This window comes from Pomacea canaliculata, linkage group LG13 (genome assembly GCF_003073045.1).
Source record: "Pomacea canaliculata isolate SZHN2017 linkage group LG13, ASM307304v1, whole genome shotgun sequence".
Classification (NCBI taxonomy): Eukaryota; Metazoa; Mollusca; class Gastropoda; order Architaenioglossa; family Ampullariidae; genus Pomacea; species Pomacea canaliculata.
The window spans coordinates 12341698-12359903 of NC_037602.1; the positions used below are offsets into that span (position 1 = coordinate 12341698).

At 35.7% G+C, this 18206-nt stretch overlaps 1 protein-coding gene across 1 annotated transcript; it reads right to left on the reverse strand.

The window, feature by feature from the left end:
* Positions 1 to 465: 465 nt before the first annotated feature.
* Positions 466 to 13176, reverse strand: LOC112553643 (nuclear cap-binding protein subunit 1-like). Its single transcript, XM_025220996.1, has 23 exons — positions 13027 to 13176; positions 12209 to 12288; positions 11701 to 11801; positions 11315 to 11399; positions 10292 to 10363; positions 10017 to 10124; positions 9727 to 9774; positions 9473 to 9546; positions 9072 to 9141; positions 8661 to 8876; positions 8150 to 8247; positions 7663 to 7837; positions 7044 to 7108; positions 6187 to 6324; positions 5364 to 5464; positions 4971 to 5096; positions 4253 to 4352; positions 3824 to 3917; positions 3311 to 3414; positions 3030 to 3144; positions 2812 to 2937; positions 2593 to 2706; positions 466 to 1982 (listed from the first exon to the last, which is right to left on the reverse strand). The coding sequence occupies exons 1-23, from the start codon at positions 13070 to 13072 to the stop codon at positions 1869 to 1871; spliced, it is 2370 nt and encodes a 789-aa protein (XP_025076781.1). The 5' UTR covers positions 13073 to 13176; the 3' UTR covers positions 466 to 1868.
* Positions 13177 to 18206: the final 5030 nt, after the last annotated feature.

Here is an 18206-nt window from a genome sequence, read left to right on the forward strand (position 1 = left end):
ACCTATTGAACTATTTATTGCATGTATACAATTTGAGCCAAAAATAGAAATGCCATTTTTTTTTTTTCACAGCATGTAAAGACAAAGCATTTTAAACAGAAATGGTCAGTTCTTTTTCTTACTCTTACTCTCACTTTTGTCTTAATGATGGCATTAGTTATGAAATATGTTGTGTCTATAATGCGAGAAAACACTAAATTTTAAAGGTCTTTCCTCAATCAATTTCTGTGTATATATTATGTTTGCTTAGCCCGGTAATGAAGTGCGGAGAGGTGGGCTACATAGGGATTCTGTACTATATAAGCATCCAACTGAGATTTTACCAGAGAATGTGCATGCTACTGGACTTCATTTGACTAGTAGTACAGAATTCAGCTCATCTCTACAACCCCTTCAACTGCCCTTTCCCATCCCAAATAGGTAAGAACTGGTCACACACAATCTTTCAAAATCCAGTGACACTGCTTTATATTCCATGCAGATTTCTTTTGAAGCATCCAGTCATACTGTCACTGGTAATAGAGCAATGTATATAAAAGCACCATACAATAAACAAGATCCTTGCTACACTGGATGAAGTTGTTACAAGTTTGATAGTGAAACCAATCATGGTAATTAGGTGATAAAGATTTATAAAATATCTTTGGATATAATCCTTGTAATTGTTGATTTCTCTACTTTTTACTTCTAATAACTAGTAATTTTGTTTTTACATTAACATTTTCTGTTAAGTAGCAGATATTCCACCATAACCTTTGCTTTGAAATGGCAGTGTTACTTATTTGTTTAAACATATTTTTAAAAAGGGGGGGGGGGTAAAATACGGTCATGTTGGTAGAAAACCTTTCATATTATCAGAGTAAGCTAATCATTGTCAGTGAAAGGTCAAGTAAATGGTCCATGTGCATCAGTATGTACATTTATATTGCATACAAACCATGTCTGCAATATCTAAATGTCCTGGTTCACCATACCTGAAATAAAGTTGTGAGCCAGTTGCTAAGCCTGGTTGGATTACCAAAATAAAACTTTGGATCAGTACCAAAGGTGCAGATACACATTTTCATAATTTGATAACAGCAGTTCAACTGTAGTTGAGAGTGTAAAAACAAGTTATAATCCCTCTAAAAATTCTATGATTGTGGCTTGAAAGTTTGTATAAATACATGTATATTCTATCATTTCTGCCTCATGTATTAGTTGTTGTTCTCATGTTAAATGCAATAAATAACTGCTCATTACAGATAATTTTAGGAAGTTCTCTGAAAACATATGGTTTTATCAGGATACTCTAAGAAAACACACAATAGACAAAACATTACTGCACGTGTAATGCTGAAGAAATCAATATTACACAGGATGATTCTTAGTGAATTGAGCCAAGTTCAACTGCTTGTTATCGGGCATTTTATTATCATTATAAACTGATGTGAGTACAGATAGATAATAGAGCTGGACAAGTCTTAATTTTCAAATTAACAAGTCCCTTTGTAGCAATTTTCATCAATTGTTTAAAAAATGTTTTCAAAGAGTTACACTACATTCTTCTTAAAACTATGTAGGGGCAAGTCAATTTTGTTTCTATGAAAGCTTTACTACAATTACACTTACAAATTGGTTCTAGAGAAATAAATTGCAGTTTCACAGAAATACTGTAATGAATCCGTAGCTACATTCACCAGTCAAACCAGTCCCGTTTCTAACCCACTACTGATTCCAAAAGACCATGTTTGCTTAAAGATTCAGTAGCTTCCCACATAAGAAATGTCTGTTGCACATTCAGTCAAAACTAACACCATAATAACAAGAATCTCCATGAGATTCTGCCAGTCAGCAACACATCCAGAGAAGAAAAGTGAACAGTTATTTCAAGAGCGAAGGGCACAGAACTGCTGAAACACTTCCAGAATATGGATGTCTATATCAGAGGTGAAAAGCAAGCTCTCAAGTGTGCTGATGTAGCAGAAGACCAACTGGTGATGCTGCAAGAAGATCAAAAAGTAGCAGTATCAACATGTCTCATTTACTGATGATGTGAAGGGTACTCGTAGCAAGACACAATGATTTAAGTACAAAACTTGTAGCATAATAGTAATATTAGTAATATAATAAACATCTTTGTTATATTTAAAGCCAGATGTCGCAAACAACCAATAGTGCAATATTCTTATTACTATTCTGGGTTTTTTAAAATTAGAAGTTAAACATTTAATAAAAACAGTCTAGCTGGGTACTTAATTTTTTTGAATGAACATAGCCATACTCATTAAAGTTATCTTGTTTTGATACACAGAATTTCGCACGCACACATGCACCACGGACTTGTATAGGTGGACTGTCTGCCGAGACTAACGCTTAGCCTCTTGCGAAGTTTTCAGCTGTTAGTCTCGGCGAACCTAAAGCATGAATGTGACTAAACCGGAAGCTTTGTACACCCTAGCCTCATTCTAGTAGTCAACTGAAAAAAAAAAAAATAGTCTGCAAGCAGTCCATTAATACAAGTTCTTACTCTCTCTCGCATGATCCTCAAAGTTTTTTTTGTAGTTGGTTTATCCTTTCTAATTACCAGTCAAAAAAAAAGCTACTTTTTACCTGCAGGAAGACCTGCTGCAGCCTCTCAGTAACCCACTTATACCAAGTGGTATTGTATTCCACGCCAGCTGACTCACATCTTGCCAAGTGCTCTGTTAGCACAATAATGAATCGCTGCACAAACAGAAAGTACTTGTTCAGCTTTTATCTCAATTCAACAGCATTTTTACTCTATGCATAATTTGCATATTTTATGAATGCGCTCAAGATTAAACTAACCTGAAAAATTATCAAAAAAAGATTCTTCTGCTGACTAGTGGCTGCTTCCAGTTTTTCCTCCAACCTTTCAATCATTTCTTCTGATGGTACCTCTTCATCAGAGAAGATTTCCATGCCATCAGCTTCCTGAATCAAATAATAGGTTTCCCCACATTAGAAATATTGAGTGAGAGAGACCAAAAGCAGGTTCAATAGAAATAAGAGGAGATATGCTGTACCTTTCTTTTGGCAGCATCAAGTTTATCACGAGCTTCATCTACTTCTGACTGTAGCTGATCCACATGTTTGGTCATCTTTTTGATGGTGCTGTGCAAGATTTCCCAAACGTGAAAACTGCAAAAAAGGAAAATGATAATATCAAATCTAAGCAAAAGCCTCATGTCTTTGCTTGCTAAAATAGGATGCCAGACTTTATTTTCTTGCTTCTGATTAACTGAACTCTTTCATAGCTACTGGCTGCAAATATCCTATTTTCTCTGAAACATAGGAAATGACAAACCTGGTGAAATCTTTCTGCATAGTGTCTGAGAATAACCAAATGGCCACTGAGTGACACTGCACAATTTCAGTTCTAAGTAGTTTGTCCACCAGAACCACCATCATCTAATTAAAGAAAAATCACAAAAGTAAACATAACGAAAAACTATATCAGATATACCTAAGTAGGAAAGGTAAAGTAGCTTTAGTACCCATACCAAAGTGAAACTGATAGCTATGAATAAGTTTCATTACATTAAAATGATTTCATTATATAAAAAATAAATGTCTATATACAACTAAGTGTAATTTCACTGATTATAGTATCTCTGATGGTAAAAAATGGAAACAAAATACCCAAACTCTTACTCAATACTTAAAATACAAAATTTCAAGAAAGTGAAACAGGACTGATATTAAAACTTGTTTTGAATACAAAAAAATTCTTAAGACCACAAATAAATCAATAACTGCATAATTTTTCATAAAACAGGAATAATAACATGCAGCCATTTAAAAGTAAAATGCAACTTGCCTGCTGATGCGAACCCCACACACTGTGTAGGGTTTTCAACAAATAGATTTGGCTTTCTTCTGTCTCAGCTAATGATTTTAGATTCGGGTAAAATCTACAACAGCAAAACTTTTTATTTTATTATTATTATTTTTTTAGGAGAGGGTAATAAAGTAATAGCGCATTCTCTAAACACAATGATTCAGTTGTGTCTGCATAGTTTTATCTCAAATTGCTTATTTCTTGATTCTTTGCTGTCAATCTTCCAGAAAACAATAGAAAAAAAATGAATTACAAGTTTAATGATAAAAATAAAGGAATCCCTTATTATCACACTAATACAAAGAAACAAATGTGCCATATACAAATTCAATTATTTCCCTCAACTCACCATGCACTTGCATGCACACACACAAAAAAAACCAAACAAATTGAGAAAAAAAATCTCACTTGGCAAGAGCAGCAAAGGAGTGGCTGAAAGACTTTTGCCCAAGAAATAACAAAGTTGACACAAATACATCTATCTTCAATGGATTAAAGGAAGGATTGTCTGCAAAAACAGCAATCAATTCAACATATTAGGCATATACAGCAATAGTTTTAGATTTATTTTAAGTAAACAAGCCTAAAAAGGAAACATAAAATCTTGATCCTATCTAGGACTATGTTCCACAAAATCAAAGCCTTAAAAGTGTGCAGAAAGGTCATTATCAGGAAATTAAGCTTCCTATGCATGCAGAAAGACAAAGATAGCTCCAGGTAAACAGTATAGCGTATCTAAGTTGTTCACATATTCTAAGCAGACATGTTTTTCATGAAATATTAACAGATATACTACCTATCCTGCACATTAAAAGCTCCAATTTTAGTATTATAACCGCCCCCCCCCAAAAAAAAAAAGTACGCCCAAAAACAAAAACAGAAAAAAACAAAAACAAAAACAAAACCGACCAATGCAACAATGCTTGTAGAACATGTTTTGGGTTCTTGATTAAGGCCCTTGTTTGTGACAGGACAGCTTCAGCTTTAATCTACAACAGTAAATGCTAGCAAACTGGTCAGTCAACCAGACAGAAAGCTGAAACACTTGGTGTCAGAAACTAAGCTATGATTAAATATTAATAAAATAACTCCTAACAGAAGGTGTAACCAGTTCTAGGAACCCTACCGTTTTCTTCCCCATTTGGAAACTTATTGGGCAGGTCTTTCAAGATCTGGGCCGCCTCATCTGGTGTGCACTTGGACTTAATTGCATTCATCAGAGCATGTGCTGCCATTTTACCTGGCAACGATCCTGAAAACAAAGAAGTCATTAACTTTTCTTTCATTGTTATTGGTTAACAACTTTTCTAGTCAATTATATTTCCTAGTCTAAAGATGTCCTTGACTGTTGAAATACAAAAATCACAATCAAAATATTCATAACTATTGCTATTAACACATTATAGTTCAGAATTTCTCGCTCATCTGTCCAGTAAACTTTGTTTTTCAACTAATCATAAATGAACAATAAAAAAATTAAGGCAATCTGACCCAACCTAAAGCAGGCAATACTACAAACCTTGTTCTTGTTCATACTTGTAATCTGCATGTGGCTTCTCTGGCAAAAGCTCCAAGAATGACTCAGGTACATTTTCAACTATTCGCTGATGGTAAGAAAACCTGGACCAAAAAACAAGCTTTCCCCTTAGAATTTATGTTCTCATGAAGAGTAGGAATAAGAGATGCTATCAGAACTTTTGAGCAGCAAGATGATAAAAATAAACAGTTGTTGATGCCAGAATTGATATGAAAGATCTGTTTTAACAACAAGTTGGGCTAAACCATAATACCTCCATTAGCTGACTTTCTTTTCCTAAACATTCACACGTTTAATATATATATATACACATATTCAATATATGTTTATTTTGTATGAAACAGAGAGTTTTTTGGGAACTGTTTCAGATATCAATTTTTCAAAACAACAAATTGAATAAGGAGGAATTTTGCCTTTAATACAAGAGATCAATTCTGCTATTTTCACAATACCTGGAGACAGTGCAGGGCATATTATAAAGAATATCTCTGTAATAAATAGTTGATATCTAAAACATTTGGTCTAAAAAGGCTGCTTTATAGCTAAAGCATTATGCCAGCTGACAAAAGAATCAAATAAATATAAAGTTCTTCTTAAAAAGGCTTTCCAAAAAAAAAAACCACAAGTGTAAACAATACCTCTTATCTGTGCACCAAAACTAGAATTTCTCAAGCATTCAGATAATAAGGATCCTGAAAATTATTTATCTGAAGTATTTTATTTAAGAGTGTCTCTAAGTACTATATTAACAATGAGGGACAGTATGTCCGAAATGAAAATATGTGAATCAGGTTCATATGTTCACCTCATACACTTGAGGAAAACCTCCCGCACAAACTTGGCCTTGGGTGCCTCTTTATCCATACTTGTCACTTCTACCCAGTCTTCCCAGCTCCATCGAAACTGGAAGTTGCTCAAGTGATAAGAAAACCAGTTGACAAGCCTACCAAAAATATGAAACATTAATAGCAAAAAATTTCTAAAAAAACTATTTAAAATCAACTGAATAGAAATTAAAGAGATTGTGTCAGTGTGTGTAGTCATAAGAGTAGCATATTGCTGTGCAGACAACACTTTATTTATCCTAAAGGGCTAGGGCCAGCTTGATATGAAAGCACAAACAATACCACAACATATTCATATCTACCTAACATACTCATACATTCATAGTTCAGGCAGCTGCATTCACACACAGTAACATTCAGAAGTCCCACGGCCGAAACAATGGGCAGCCTCGATCTACTAGCCCCCATGCAGGTACACAGAATCAGTGGCTCAATGTGAATTGGAAAAATTCTTTTGACAGGACATGCTTGTCATCACAAAGAATTTCAGATATTTCAGAAGTGTCTGCCTGTTATACAGAGATTGAAAAGCACTCTATTTTGATAATTTGGCCAACAAAAAGAAGAAAGGTGGACCTGACCATTCACCTCTGATGTCTGAATCAGTGCATGATTGTGCGACATCTTATAATAAAAGTATTTTCTAGATACAACACATTCATGACTGCACACTGTCTTCATCTATTATTATTACAAAAAGTGTCTATGGTAATGTTTTATGCTTTGATACTAGCTCTACCAACCATTCACCAGGCTTACACCACTAACAAAACCACTATCAGTACACAGTAGACACTTGTCCACATGGCAGGCGTACCTCTCTATGCAGATTGTGTGCATGCTGTCAAGTCTTTCAAACAATAACTCCGTAGCCTGGGCAAGCTGAGAATATGTAAGGAAATGAACCTCCTAAAAAAGGCAAGACTGTAACATGTGCATTTTTATCAGTGTTGTTTAACTTTGAACAATATTTTTAAATTTACAGTGCAACAGTGTACTTGTACACATTCTCTTAAGAATCATTTTGTGATTGTCTAAGCAAACATACATACGACCTGCAAAAATTATTTCAGACAAGAACAGTTCTGCTTTCTATTTGTTTTCTTGATTTATACTACTGTATAATCAGTGGCAGTACCAAAAGTAAACTACACACCGGACTGCCTTCGGTACAAAATCTGAAGGAATGCAATTGTGAATCAACTAGAGTTATCTAACTAGTGTTGAAAGCTGTATTCTGTACTGTAAGAATCTCAGAATGATAAAGTCTGCAAGAATAAACTGTTTTTCAATGTTTTCTTAGCAGTTTTACAAATGTACAATTTTCATATTTGTAGAAATATTCTAGCCATCACAAAAAGTAAATAACTACTTTTCAATGCTGTCCATCATCAATGGCTAGTTTCAGATATCCAGAAGTTGCTGGTAAAGGATACAACTTGAGGCATGGAGCTGGGCTGGAGTTTGCACAGCTCTATGAATGTGGATCCATAGAACAGTTCAATGTATGGGGCACAAGGCAGCTGGAAGAGCTGGGCAAACATCACCTCTACAATCATGTAGTTCAGAGGAATTTTGTTCTTCACTGGGTAGCTAAGCAATGCAGCAGCACTAAAAGAGAACAGAAAAAAATTTGCCCATAACCTTCCCTGGTTTTTTACCTATAAGGCCTGGCAATAGGTGCTTAATTTATGATTTATTTTTGATGCAATACATCTCTTGTACTACACTTAGATCATAAAATCAGTTTAGCTTCACCTTAAATGTAGCTTCTTTATAACAGTAGCAACAGCTAAGGATGAAATACAAATACTTCTGTTTGGAATCCTATTTTTTAGTAGAACACATAATCTAGCTGCTTCTGCTACATAAACACACTTTACAAAAAATCAGTTTATTTATTATGACATAAAGAAAACTGACCAGTCCTTGCGTTCTTCATTGTTTGCATGAATGATGCAATCAATCTGTTCCTCGATCAAATACCTCTCAATAGCATGGCTGCCTGGAAGCACAGTCTCCTAAAAAAACCAAATACATCAATGACAAAAATGAAGGCCTCCCATAATTATATAAAGGTTAGTGTGTATGTTATTTCTCTAAGCCTTATCCTCTTAACAAACTGAGCCCTATGTGCATGAATTCTTCATGACATGTTTGTGAAATTTAGACAAGGGAATAATGATGATGACAAGTGTGCATTTGAGAGACAAAAACCACTACAATTGTTTTTTTTTAAATCTTTAAATAACACCAGGAAAAACAGATCACTTAATCACACTCTGCATATATAGAGAAGGACAAACTGCTTAGAGAATACAGGCCTGTTCTGGAAGTAGGACTTTGTCTGCAGGAACTTCTTACACTGATTTAGTTTTTTTTGTTTTTCCTGAACACCGATAAGAAGAAATAGACAAACAGTCTGCACACTCACCTCTGGTACGTCTGTGTAATCAAACAGTCTGAAGATAACACGAGGGAGAGGGTAGACCATCTCCTCATTATGAGAAGGAGGGATGATCTGAGGCAAGGTGTGCTGCAGAGCATCACACAAGACACCATCAAAGGCCAAGTAGGGTCGCACAATCTGCTTTTCTCGCCACTTGTTGCTACGAAGGTTGCAGATCTGTGCCCATAGGCAGTCCAGGTACTTCACAAACAAACAGATTCTATAAGATCAGATGGTAATATAATTAAGCAACTGCAACTAACTAGTACCTTGCAAGTCTGTGTATCTACCAAATTCAAAGCCTTGTCAGGAAAGGAAATGCTCCATTATGTATATAATTTTCTATAACCAACATCTAGATCTGAGAGATTGAAAAATTAACATGCTGAGTCATACCTCTTCTTGTGGATGTGGCACATCAACTGACCACACCCGCAAAGCTGGCATATGTATCTTCTGTCTCTTGCTGCAATGAAACAGTTTAAGGTTATTTGAGGGAAGAAATAAATCCAGAGATGAATGACAGAACCCAAGGAGTTAAAAAAATACCAAGGAGATAAATTTTTAAAAAGTAATTTGATGACTCTACAATATCTGAAAAATAAGACCTCATCAGACACTGGTCACATTATTATAAACCATAGTCCACAGTCTTAATATTTTTAAAATCCTCTTCGCTTTACATTCCAATACATGTATTGAAATTTTTAACACATTTTGAGAAAACATTCATAAAAGTCTAATTTTACATATTTTAATATGCTCGTATAAAATCATATTTCAAAAGACATTCTTACCCAATATAACTGTCAACTGACTCCAGAAGTTTGTTGAGTTCTGCTTCTTTCTTTTCAAATAACTCTCGACCAACCTGTTTTAGAAAAGAAAGCAGTGGGAATAGCTGATGGTACAATACAATGGTATCTAGTTCACAAAATATCTACATGATAGATATACAAGTTGCAAAAGCTTACATTAATACAAGGAAGAAGTCAAAACAATTTTTGCACAAACCAAACAAAGTCAACTCAAATGTATAAAAACCACTCACCCAAGGTAAAGCAGACAAAACAGTGTACACGTATACATCGGATCGTACCTGCACATATGAAATGAATTCCGGGTACTAATTACTTTTCTATCAAAATGGAGACAATACTGTAAAATGGTAATGGTCGTTTTGCTTGGGTAGTGAGGATTGAGAGCAGAATATGTTTGCTCTCTGGTCATTGGTCAAAGCTGTCCAATCAGGCGCATACATCTGAAACTGGTATGGTTAGCAAAGTAATCTCTATAAAGTTACATCATTTGGTACTGTACAAAAAAGAAATGCCACCTCACCTGAGGAATGTTATCTTCTAGAACAACTTCAATGAAATTGTCAAACATTTGAAGAACTGAAGCTGCCACAAGGACATGACAGTTGACAAGATCAGCAAGAAAGCGTACCTGTTTAATAGAAATTTTAAAATGATACTCAATGTAATAAAATTTCACCTCCAACTCTGACTAGTTATTATGATAGGTCAACAATGAAAATTATAGTCACTTTGTGATTCTACATTTTAAGCAACATTTCCTGCTTTATCTTAAAAAAGTACTAACAAATATCATACCATTAATCTTGCCTCCTCCCAAGAACCTGTCTTTAAAGCTTCTTTTAAATTTCTGACCAACATCTCAACAAACTGTGGAGAAGAAATCAGTAAAAACAAAATGAGCATTTCATTGACATGCTTCACTCTTATCAGAGTTACATTTTTTCTGTTCTTAGGCATGATCATAAAATTTTCATCATGATCTAACAAACTTAAATATTAATGAAATAAATTACTGTCTGATAAACTAACAAACTTGAAAATCGACAGATATGCAAATCTTTATTCAAGATATAAAATACAATTTTTTAGATAATAATTATAATAATAATAGGAATTTATGCAGTGCATTTCCCGACTTAGCAGATGGCTCAATGCGCTTTACAAGAGAAAGGCACACATACAGACACAGTCCAATACATGTCAGCAAACAAACAAAACACATACACAAAACAAAGAAAAGACTAAAATCCAGCTGTGCTGTCATTGATGGTAGTGGAAGGACTGGATCATTGCTCTGCTGTACTACATCCTCAATGCAGACCAAAATTGTGAGTTTTTACAGTTCAGAAAGCCATTGTATCGCAGAACAGATAAAGAAATGCCTGGGCCAACGGAGCTGAAATCACCAGAAGACTGTTGGTATCAATGCAATCACAAAGCAGAGAAAAACAGCATGAAAAATTTGAAGCAGAGTTTTCTGTGTGATCTTCAAGTTATATAAGGTCCATAGTTGTGATGACTTGGAAAAAAACAGAAGAAACTGTTATGGCATAAGATGGAAAAGACCGGCAGTTGACAAAAAATTTGAAAGTTGCAGAGAAAACAAAAAAGTCAAGCAGTCCCGCATAACAGTGGTGCAAAGAAAAAAGCACTGGCCTATACAACAGGCACCAAAAACACAGCAAATTCACAAAAAATACAAAAAGAGCTGCCTCCATCAAGTCTGAAAGGTGAAGAGACTTCCCTCCAATTTTGAGATATTTACAACAGTTGAAAACAAAAAATGCCAAAGGCAGCATTTGGCATAATTATTTTTACCTCTCCTCCACATGTGTAGTTTTTTGCATTGAGAAGACCTACAAGCGTGGTGTAAACTGTCAATTTTTCTGGCATGTTGACCACACTGTCAATAAAAACAGTATTGAAGATACACATATACATGCTGGCACATAAAATGTTTAGATCTTGAGACGTGACTCAAATGTAGCAGTCATTACCCAGAAAATACCCATCAAGATTTAAATGCTTTATATGTGATTTTCAGCTGTCTAAAACCCTTATTTCCAAAAGAATGATTAGTTTTCAATTAGGCTAATATAAATATTGCAACAATTTATTAAAATTACTTCAAAATAAGAATTATAAAATAAAACTATCATCATAAACTACTATAATTCAAATTGTGACAAAACCCAAATACTGACCACTGGCAAAGGATTCGCATGATCTTCACTTTATAGTTGGGCAGGTCTGCTTCAAGAACACTTGCAAGACCTTCTAAGTTGCTTTCTAAGGATGATGTGCTCTTAATTATATAAAAAGTTAATATTAAATTTTAATCAGCTGCTAAGAAAATAATGAGAAATTCTTTTATTAACAACAACAATGTTCTAGACGTGAAAACATTTTAGCACCCATCTGCAAGAATAGTTTATATAAACAAGTAGTCTAATATATACAAACTTTCCACTTAAAATACACAAGAAAAAATACAATAAGAAAAATGAGAATACAAAACATTTAGAATACTCACTAAAAACAATGAACAGATTTTAAAACTAAAGTCACCTAAAACTTACATCATGCTATCTTACTGGTATAAGGTATTCAACAAACTGGAAAAGTCTTTTAAAATCTCACATAATATATAATGCATAATATAATTTTTTTTTATAAATCTGTGAACAAATATGTAAAGCTGGTGACACTGACTTTTTCACCGACTCTTGTTATTAAGGATTCCAGACGATCTTCTATGTCAATGAGCTCTGTCCTTCTCTTTCTTGGACGCTCTGTTTGAAGATATGCTTTACATCAATCCATTAGCGCAAAACATCTTTACCTAGATTTTTATAAGCTTACATTAATAATAATTAATAATAATAATTGAGAAGATGTAGAACGAAGAACAATGTGAGGATTATAAGGAGATAACAAATGTAGTCATCATATCTGTGAAAAATCTTGAAGATTTGAATGAGATCCCCTTGATTCTTACTTGATTCCTACCTTTCAGAAAGTGGAATCTTAAGTCAGAGTAAGTCATCTTTCCATTTTGCAAGTAATTTAGTTCCATGTCTTTGTACTCTTTCTACTTAAATAGATTGCCTCTATAATATCGGACTTCAGATTACAATGGCATATTCCAATTGTCTCTTTATCCTAATAACTGAAATTTATATAGACAATAACTAATTTTGTGCTGAGAACAAGATCTACCATTTGATGGTAGCTACTATTGCTGTTTTTACACGACTAAATACATAAATAGCACGATTAAAAACGTTAACATATCCCACATTAACTACTATATAAAGATAAAGTAAAAAAAGGACAATATACTATTTAGGAGTATCAGTGAACTACTTCATGGTTTTAATGAGTAGCTCAAAGAAAACAAAAAGTCGAATGTTTAGGTTGTTCAGTACAGTATCTCTTACTGACTAGACGATTTAATTTAATAATTCTTAAGTTAAAAAGACAGAAAACCATTATAACTGTAAAATCAATTTTTGTTTAGCGTGACGTACCATCATCTTCATCGTCACTATAGCTTTCCCTTCTTCTCCTAGACATGTTGAAATTTAACAATCAACCGCGTAAGGCTCACAATAATAAGACGTGATCTTTTTTTTCCCAACCGGAAGTGGCTAACAGCAATGGTTATGAGAGGGAGATCTCATTATAGCCACTGGAGCATGTTGAACTATTTTGTTAAAAATGTAGAAAATAGTAATTTTTCCAATAACCTCAAACATTTTCTGGAATTTTATTGTACATTTAAGTGTTTATAACATGTAAATGTATTGTTGAATGGAGGGCAAAGCGGCAGAATGTACAGCCTATAGAGGCATTAACCAATACCGAGGACCAATAAACACCTCCACTCTTTATTTTCACCTTGTCATGTTGAAAATAGTGGGCTCAAAGACTTTTTCCACAGACTTGTATAATCTCGAAGTCCTTGAGTAACTCGATAATTTGATGTACTTGATGTGTGAAATAACTGGGCGCTTTGTGTAAGATTCACACAATTTAAAAAAATATATAAAATCCTATGTTGACCCTGTCACGGACCAGTCCGTACCTCTGTGTGCCTGATAATTTTAACTCCTTTTAGACTTACGATTGCAAGTGTAGATAGAATGTATGGGAGAATGAATGTGAACGTCAAGGGGAAAGGTTAACCGTGACACGAAGTGTATGGTGAACCCGGAACACGGCCAGTGTGTAAAGCTTTATAGTTACGCGGAGCGACCAAAGATTTTCTTACCCCCCTCTCTCGGGGAAGAATCAACCGATTCTAGGTGAAGTGTACATTACTAATTGTGTTATTTGATTCTAGTTGGCTGGGGATGCGAAGGATGACAATGAACTGACTAGTGTAACTACTGCTAAAGCGGTTATAAGACAAAACGGAACATTAGAACTGAAATCTTATTGCCGAACAGTATGAGAGAGTACAAGGAGCGTAAAATATTCATGCTTTTATCGCAAGATTTGATTATGCTAAGAATTATCGTGGGGAGTACCCCAGATATAATCATTGCATATAATGTTAGGTTTTCGTCGCCTTTTAAGCCTTTTAATGCTGTGTGAGGTAAGTTGTTTACAAATAAGTATTTGTGTCGTAGTCTGTAAAGTCCTGAGCCACTATATAACGAAATTAACATGATTTGGGCAGCCCCATAAAATCGTTTTGTTGCGTGTTCAAAGAACGCGCTTTTGTCTCGTACGAGTGTGTTGTTCGAACCATCCGTGCCGTGACAGACCCGATTCTGAAAATTTCATGTTATTTACAATTCTAATAGTAATCTTTTCGGATAATTCGGTCTCGTCTTTATAGGTCTATCCAGCCAGACAAGTAATATATGCTCTTTGATGGCCGTATTCTAACTATTCCTGTTAAGTTATAGGCTTTTTAGTTACTGTGCAGCAGTAAAGATGGAACTCTCCTCGTTCATATCCACCACCTACTCGATCATTTTCCTCGGCAGAATCATGATAACCTTAGTTATTGTTACCAGATTCCTCTTTGTGTTTTCTATATGTGTTTTGCTTTTACTAGTAATCTTTTATCAGTCATCACTACCGTTGTTTATCCTTCGGTCTGTCCTTCGTTTGTTGTCCATGTCTCGTTCTTGTCTCAAGTGCTGAGTATGCGGTATATAAATAAATCACACGTTTATTATTATTATTGTGAGATTTCCAAATCTTTGGTCCATAACTGGCATAAGAATTACCGGATTCTCGATTTGGAAGGATGTGTATGCTTTTCTAGATATCACTTTTAGAAAAAGTTCTTGGGTGTAAGAAAGAGTTGTTTTTTTTAAAATTAAGCAAAAATTTAAAAAAAACTGTTTGCTGCTTTCCTGTTCTTCGACGTTCGATTGATAATGGTTGGTCGTATCACAATTAGACGGTGGCCTCAAAAAAAAAAAAAAATTAAAAAAAAATCCATCGTTCTCTCAGTTAAGTGGTTTCTGTAGTTGCGCATATCGGGCAGGTCGAAATAATGTACTCTGGGATCTAATCTGTTCCCCAGGTCTGACTTCTGCACGTGACCCAAGATTATTTATATACATCCAGATTAGTGTTGGGTGCGCATACGTTGTCTGCTCAGAGTACACGAATCGATTGCCATAAGAAAAACCAATAATCGCTGACGATGGTCACCTGTGATGTGTCCCTTTTTGCCAGTGAGAATTGATTTTTTTTTAATGAAAGGAAGAAAAAAATACATGGCCTCAACTTCTTAACGCAGTAAGCTTGGAGGTTTTATGTGTTTATTACGCAAAACTTACATTCACCATTTCAATGCACAGATCGATTTACAGCGAATGTCTTTCAGGGGCATTTACAGACTCCACACACTTTTCGACATAAGTTCGCTAAATGCCAGTCAAAGCACAAGCTGGACAATCCAAACTGTCAGTCAATTTTTTTTTTATGGTTGATGGTTGTATTGAGTCAAACTTCGCCGCACCGATTTTTACGAGCAGCATTTTCTCCCACCTCCAAGAACTCGCATCAAGACATTGATTGTGCAGAGGTTTTGTATGCCGTATTCCTCCAGAGGCTGACCATCCTCTAGTTGCCTACCCGCGTACAGGAGGCGCTGGTGCTTGGGGTCTATATTGTCCCTGTCTTTCGCCTGTATCATGGCTTTTAGTTTGTCCACGGTGTCCGAAGGCTCCACGAACAGTGTGAATGTCTGGCCAGTCAGGTATTTAATGAATATCTGCATCTGCGGAGAAAGAGTAAATTATAGAAATGAGTAAACATAGCTGAAATGTCTAGACCAGTGGTTCTCAACCTTTTACTAGTGACGCCTCCCTGACGAACAAAGGTACGTCCGCGCGCCCCCCTTAGCCACACAATATAAGCTAATTTCACTAATGCCGGTATAAGAAACTTTTAAAACTTTTTGGTGTCAACAACACCAGGCACCCTGTAAACAACTACGGGCTTCTCACAGCCGTTGTAAACAGTATCTACTAATCCATACCCTCCTGCAGGCTATTAAAGTGTCCCAGAGCCTGCGGAGGGTTCTTACAACATTGTATTCAGTCCTAACCCTGACCAGTGCCCCAGAAGAAATATGTGAACTAGAGTACTAGACTGTGCTGTAAATATTATTATTGTAAATTGTCTTGAACTTGTACATAGAGCAGGGATATAAGGCGCTATACAAACGAACTTTATTAAAATGAACATGTGTCACATTCTAAGGTCTGCTTCGGTGACAAGTCCTCATTTCATTACTACGCTATGGGACTAGGCTGCACTTACCACTACGGCAGGACTGTTTACTTCATTCTACAAGCAGCGTTTGCACGTGTATAAAAGGAGCCAAGAGGGGAATTTTTATACAAATTTCCTTCTTTAGATATAGTTATACATTCTATAGCTATACATTTCATTCCATAATCAAGTCAATACATTGTATAATTATACAATACATTCTTTATGTAATTATACAATACAATACGTAACTGCATGATACAGCTAGAATTTGTGTTAAGCAAACATAAAAAATAATAGGTTAATTTATGTAGCGCTTTACCACACCATCAAATACTAACTCAAAGCTCTTCACAAAAATATATACAATAATAATCGTCTCAAAACAAAGAGTTCATAAGAATTAATAAGCTGTGCAGGCTACCGAAATTAAGGCGACCATACAACGACTGTAGACATGCTAATACAGCAAACTAATGTGAAATTAAAATTTCTAAGAGGTATTCCTACCTTTCGATGAACTGTCTTAGTCTAGGAGTTGCGTTAGCGGTAAGCTTATTTGCGATCTTCCTCGGCAACTTGTTTCTTGACACTGCGGTCTGAGGTACGTATGCGTCACCTGTGATCTGTCTAAGCGTGACTGGGAAATTTCCAGCGTTCAAAGAAAGTTCTGAAGATATTTGTTTTGCGTAATTCCGCGAAAGCAACCTTACAACTTTCGGTTTGCTTGGTCTATAAATAATGACACGTTACGTTTAGACACATTTCGATGAAATGTTCTCCATGCCGCTACTGTTTGCATTACTGCAGAGTATCGGTGGAGAAAGGCTGTTCTAAACCACGGTAAGTGCCAAACGTCGAGCCCCTTAAAGGTGGTGCAACACGGGGTTTGGCAAAAACCACTTTCTTGTGAAACAGCCTCGTTTTATCTTGTGTCCTTAGAGTCCCATTGTACTGACAATGTCCTAGAAAATTTGGATGTACAGTATTCACAAAATTACTAATGTCCCCAAAGTTCGCCTCAAAACAACGCTCGGTACACTGCATTAGGTCACCTGAAGTCGACACAGTCGTAAGAGCCGGTGATTAAGTGAATGGCATGTACGGGGAATAAATGAGTTGGGGTGACGATTTGTTTTACATACTCTACATTCTTATGTCTGCGGCCAGACCGCATGCCAACATCTGCAATGGTGCTTCGTAAGGATATGCTGAATTCATAAGAAAACTGCTTGCTTCCTGTGATAAAACCGGGAGAGAATGACAGTTGACACAGAGACCGCAGTTTCCGTAGAAGGTACATCCATTGCTAGCTCCGACTAGGATTATGCCAGTGCTGGCGTCCCATTTAGTCTTATTGTCCAAGGTAGCATAATTATTTTTAGTAGTTCACTGTCTTGAAAGCATCACCATAGATATTACTGTTAGACACCCCCTTCCCAAAACCCTCCCCACCTACCTTTTCTCTGGGCCAGTGGGCGCATGCAACTCGCTGTCAAACATTTTTCCCCGACATCAAGAACATGAGAAACGGTCTACACTGCTTGATGATTGACTCATCAATGGTATTGTATTGTAGGAAAAGATGATGAGACCCTTCTTTCAATGTGTTCTAGTATTTGTCTCTCAAATGTTTTACTAAAACACATGCTCTCTGCCATACCTGGATAGAAGGGACAATGGTGAGGTACTGGAATTTTATACCTTGACACCATCAGTTCAACGATGGCGAGAGTAAGCCAAAACAGGTGATGAATAAGTGGTAGCATGTAAGTTTGGGATATCTTTTTTAAACTGCTGACCCATCTTTGACACAAATTTCATCTCTGTTAACATTCTTAGCTGTTGCCATTTTCCCGTCTACCACTGGTTTCAATAATTCGGACGAATCTCTCATATTCCACCCCTTCTTCTTCTTCTCATATTTGATTTTGAGGACGGAACTGAGCGGAACTATGGAAATTGT

Coding starts and splice junctions, on each gene's coding strand:
- LOC112553643 (XM_025220996.1), bottom strand. CDS start 13,072: ATGTCTAGGAGAAGAAGGGAAAGCTATAGTGACGATGAAGATGATG. Junction 8,877..9,071: donor TGCCACATCCACAAGAAGAG/GTATGACTCAGC, acceptor TTGTTTGTGAAG/TACCTGGACTGCCTATGGGC. Junction 2,707..2,811: donor TTTTTTTGATAATTTTTCAG/GTTAGTTTAATC, acceptor CTGTTTGTGCAG/CGATTCATTATTGTGCTAAC.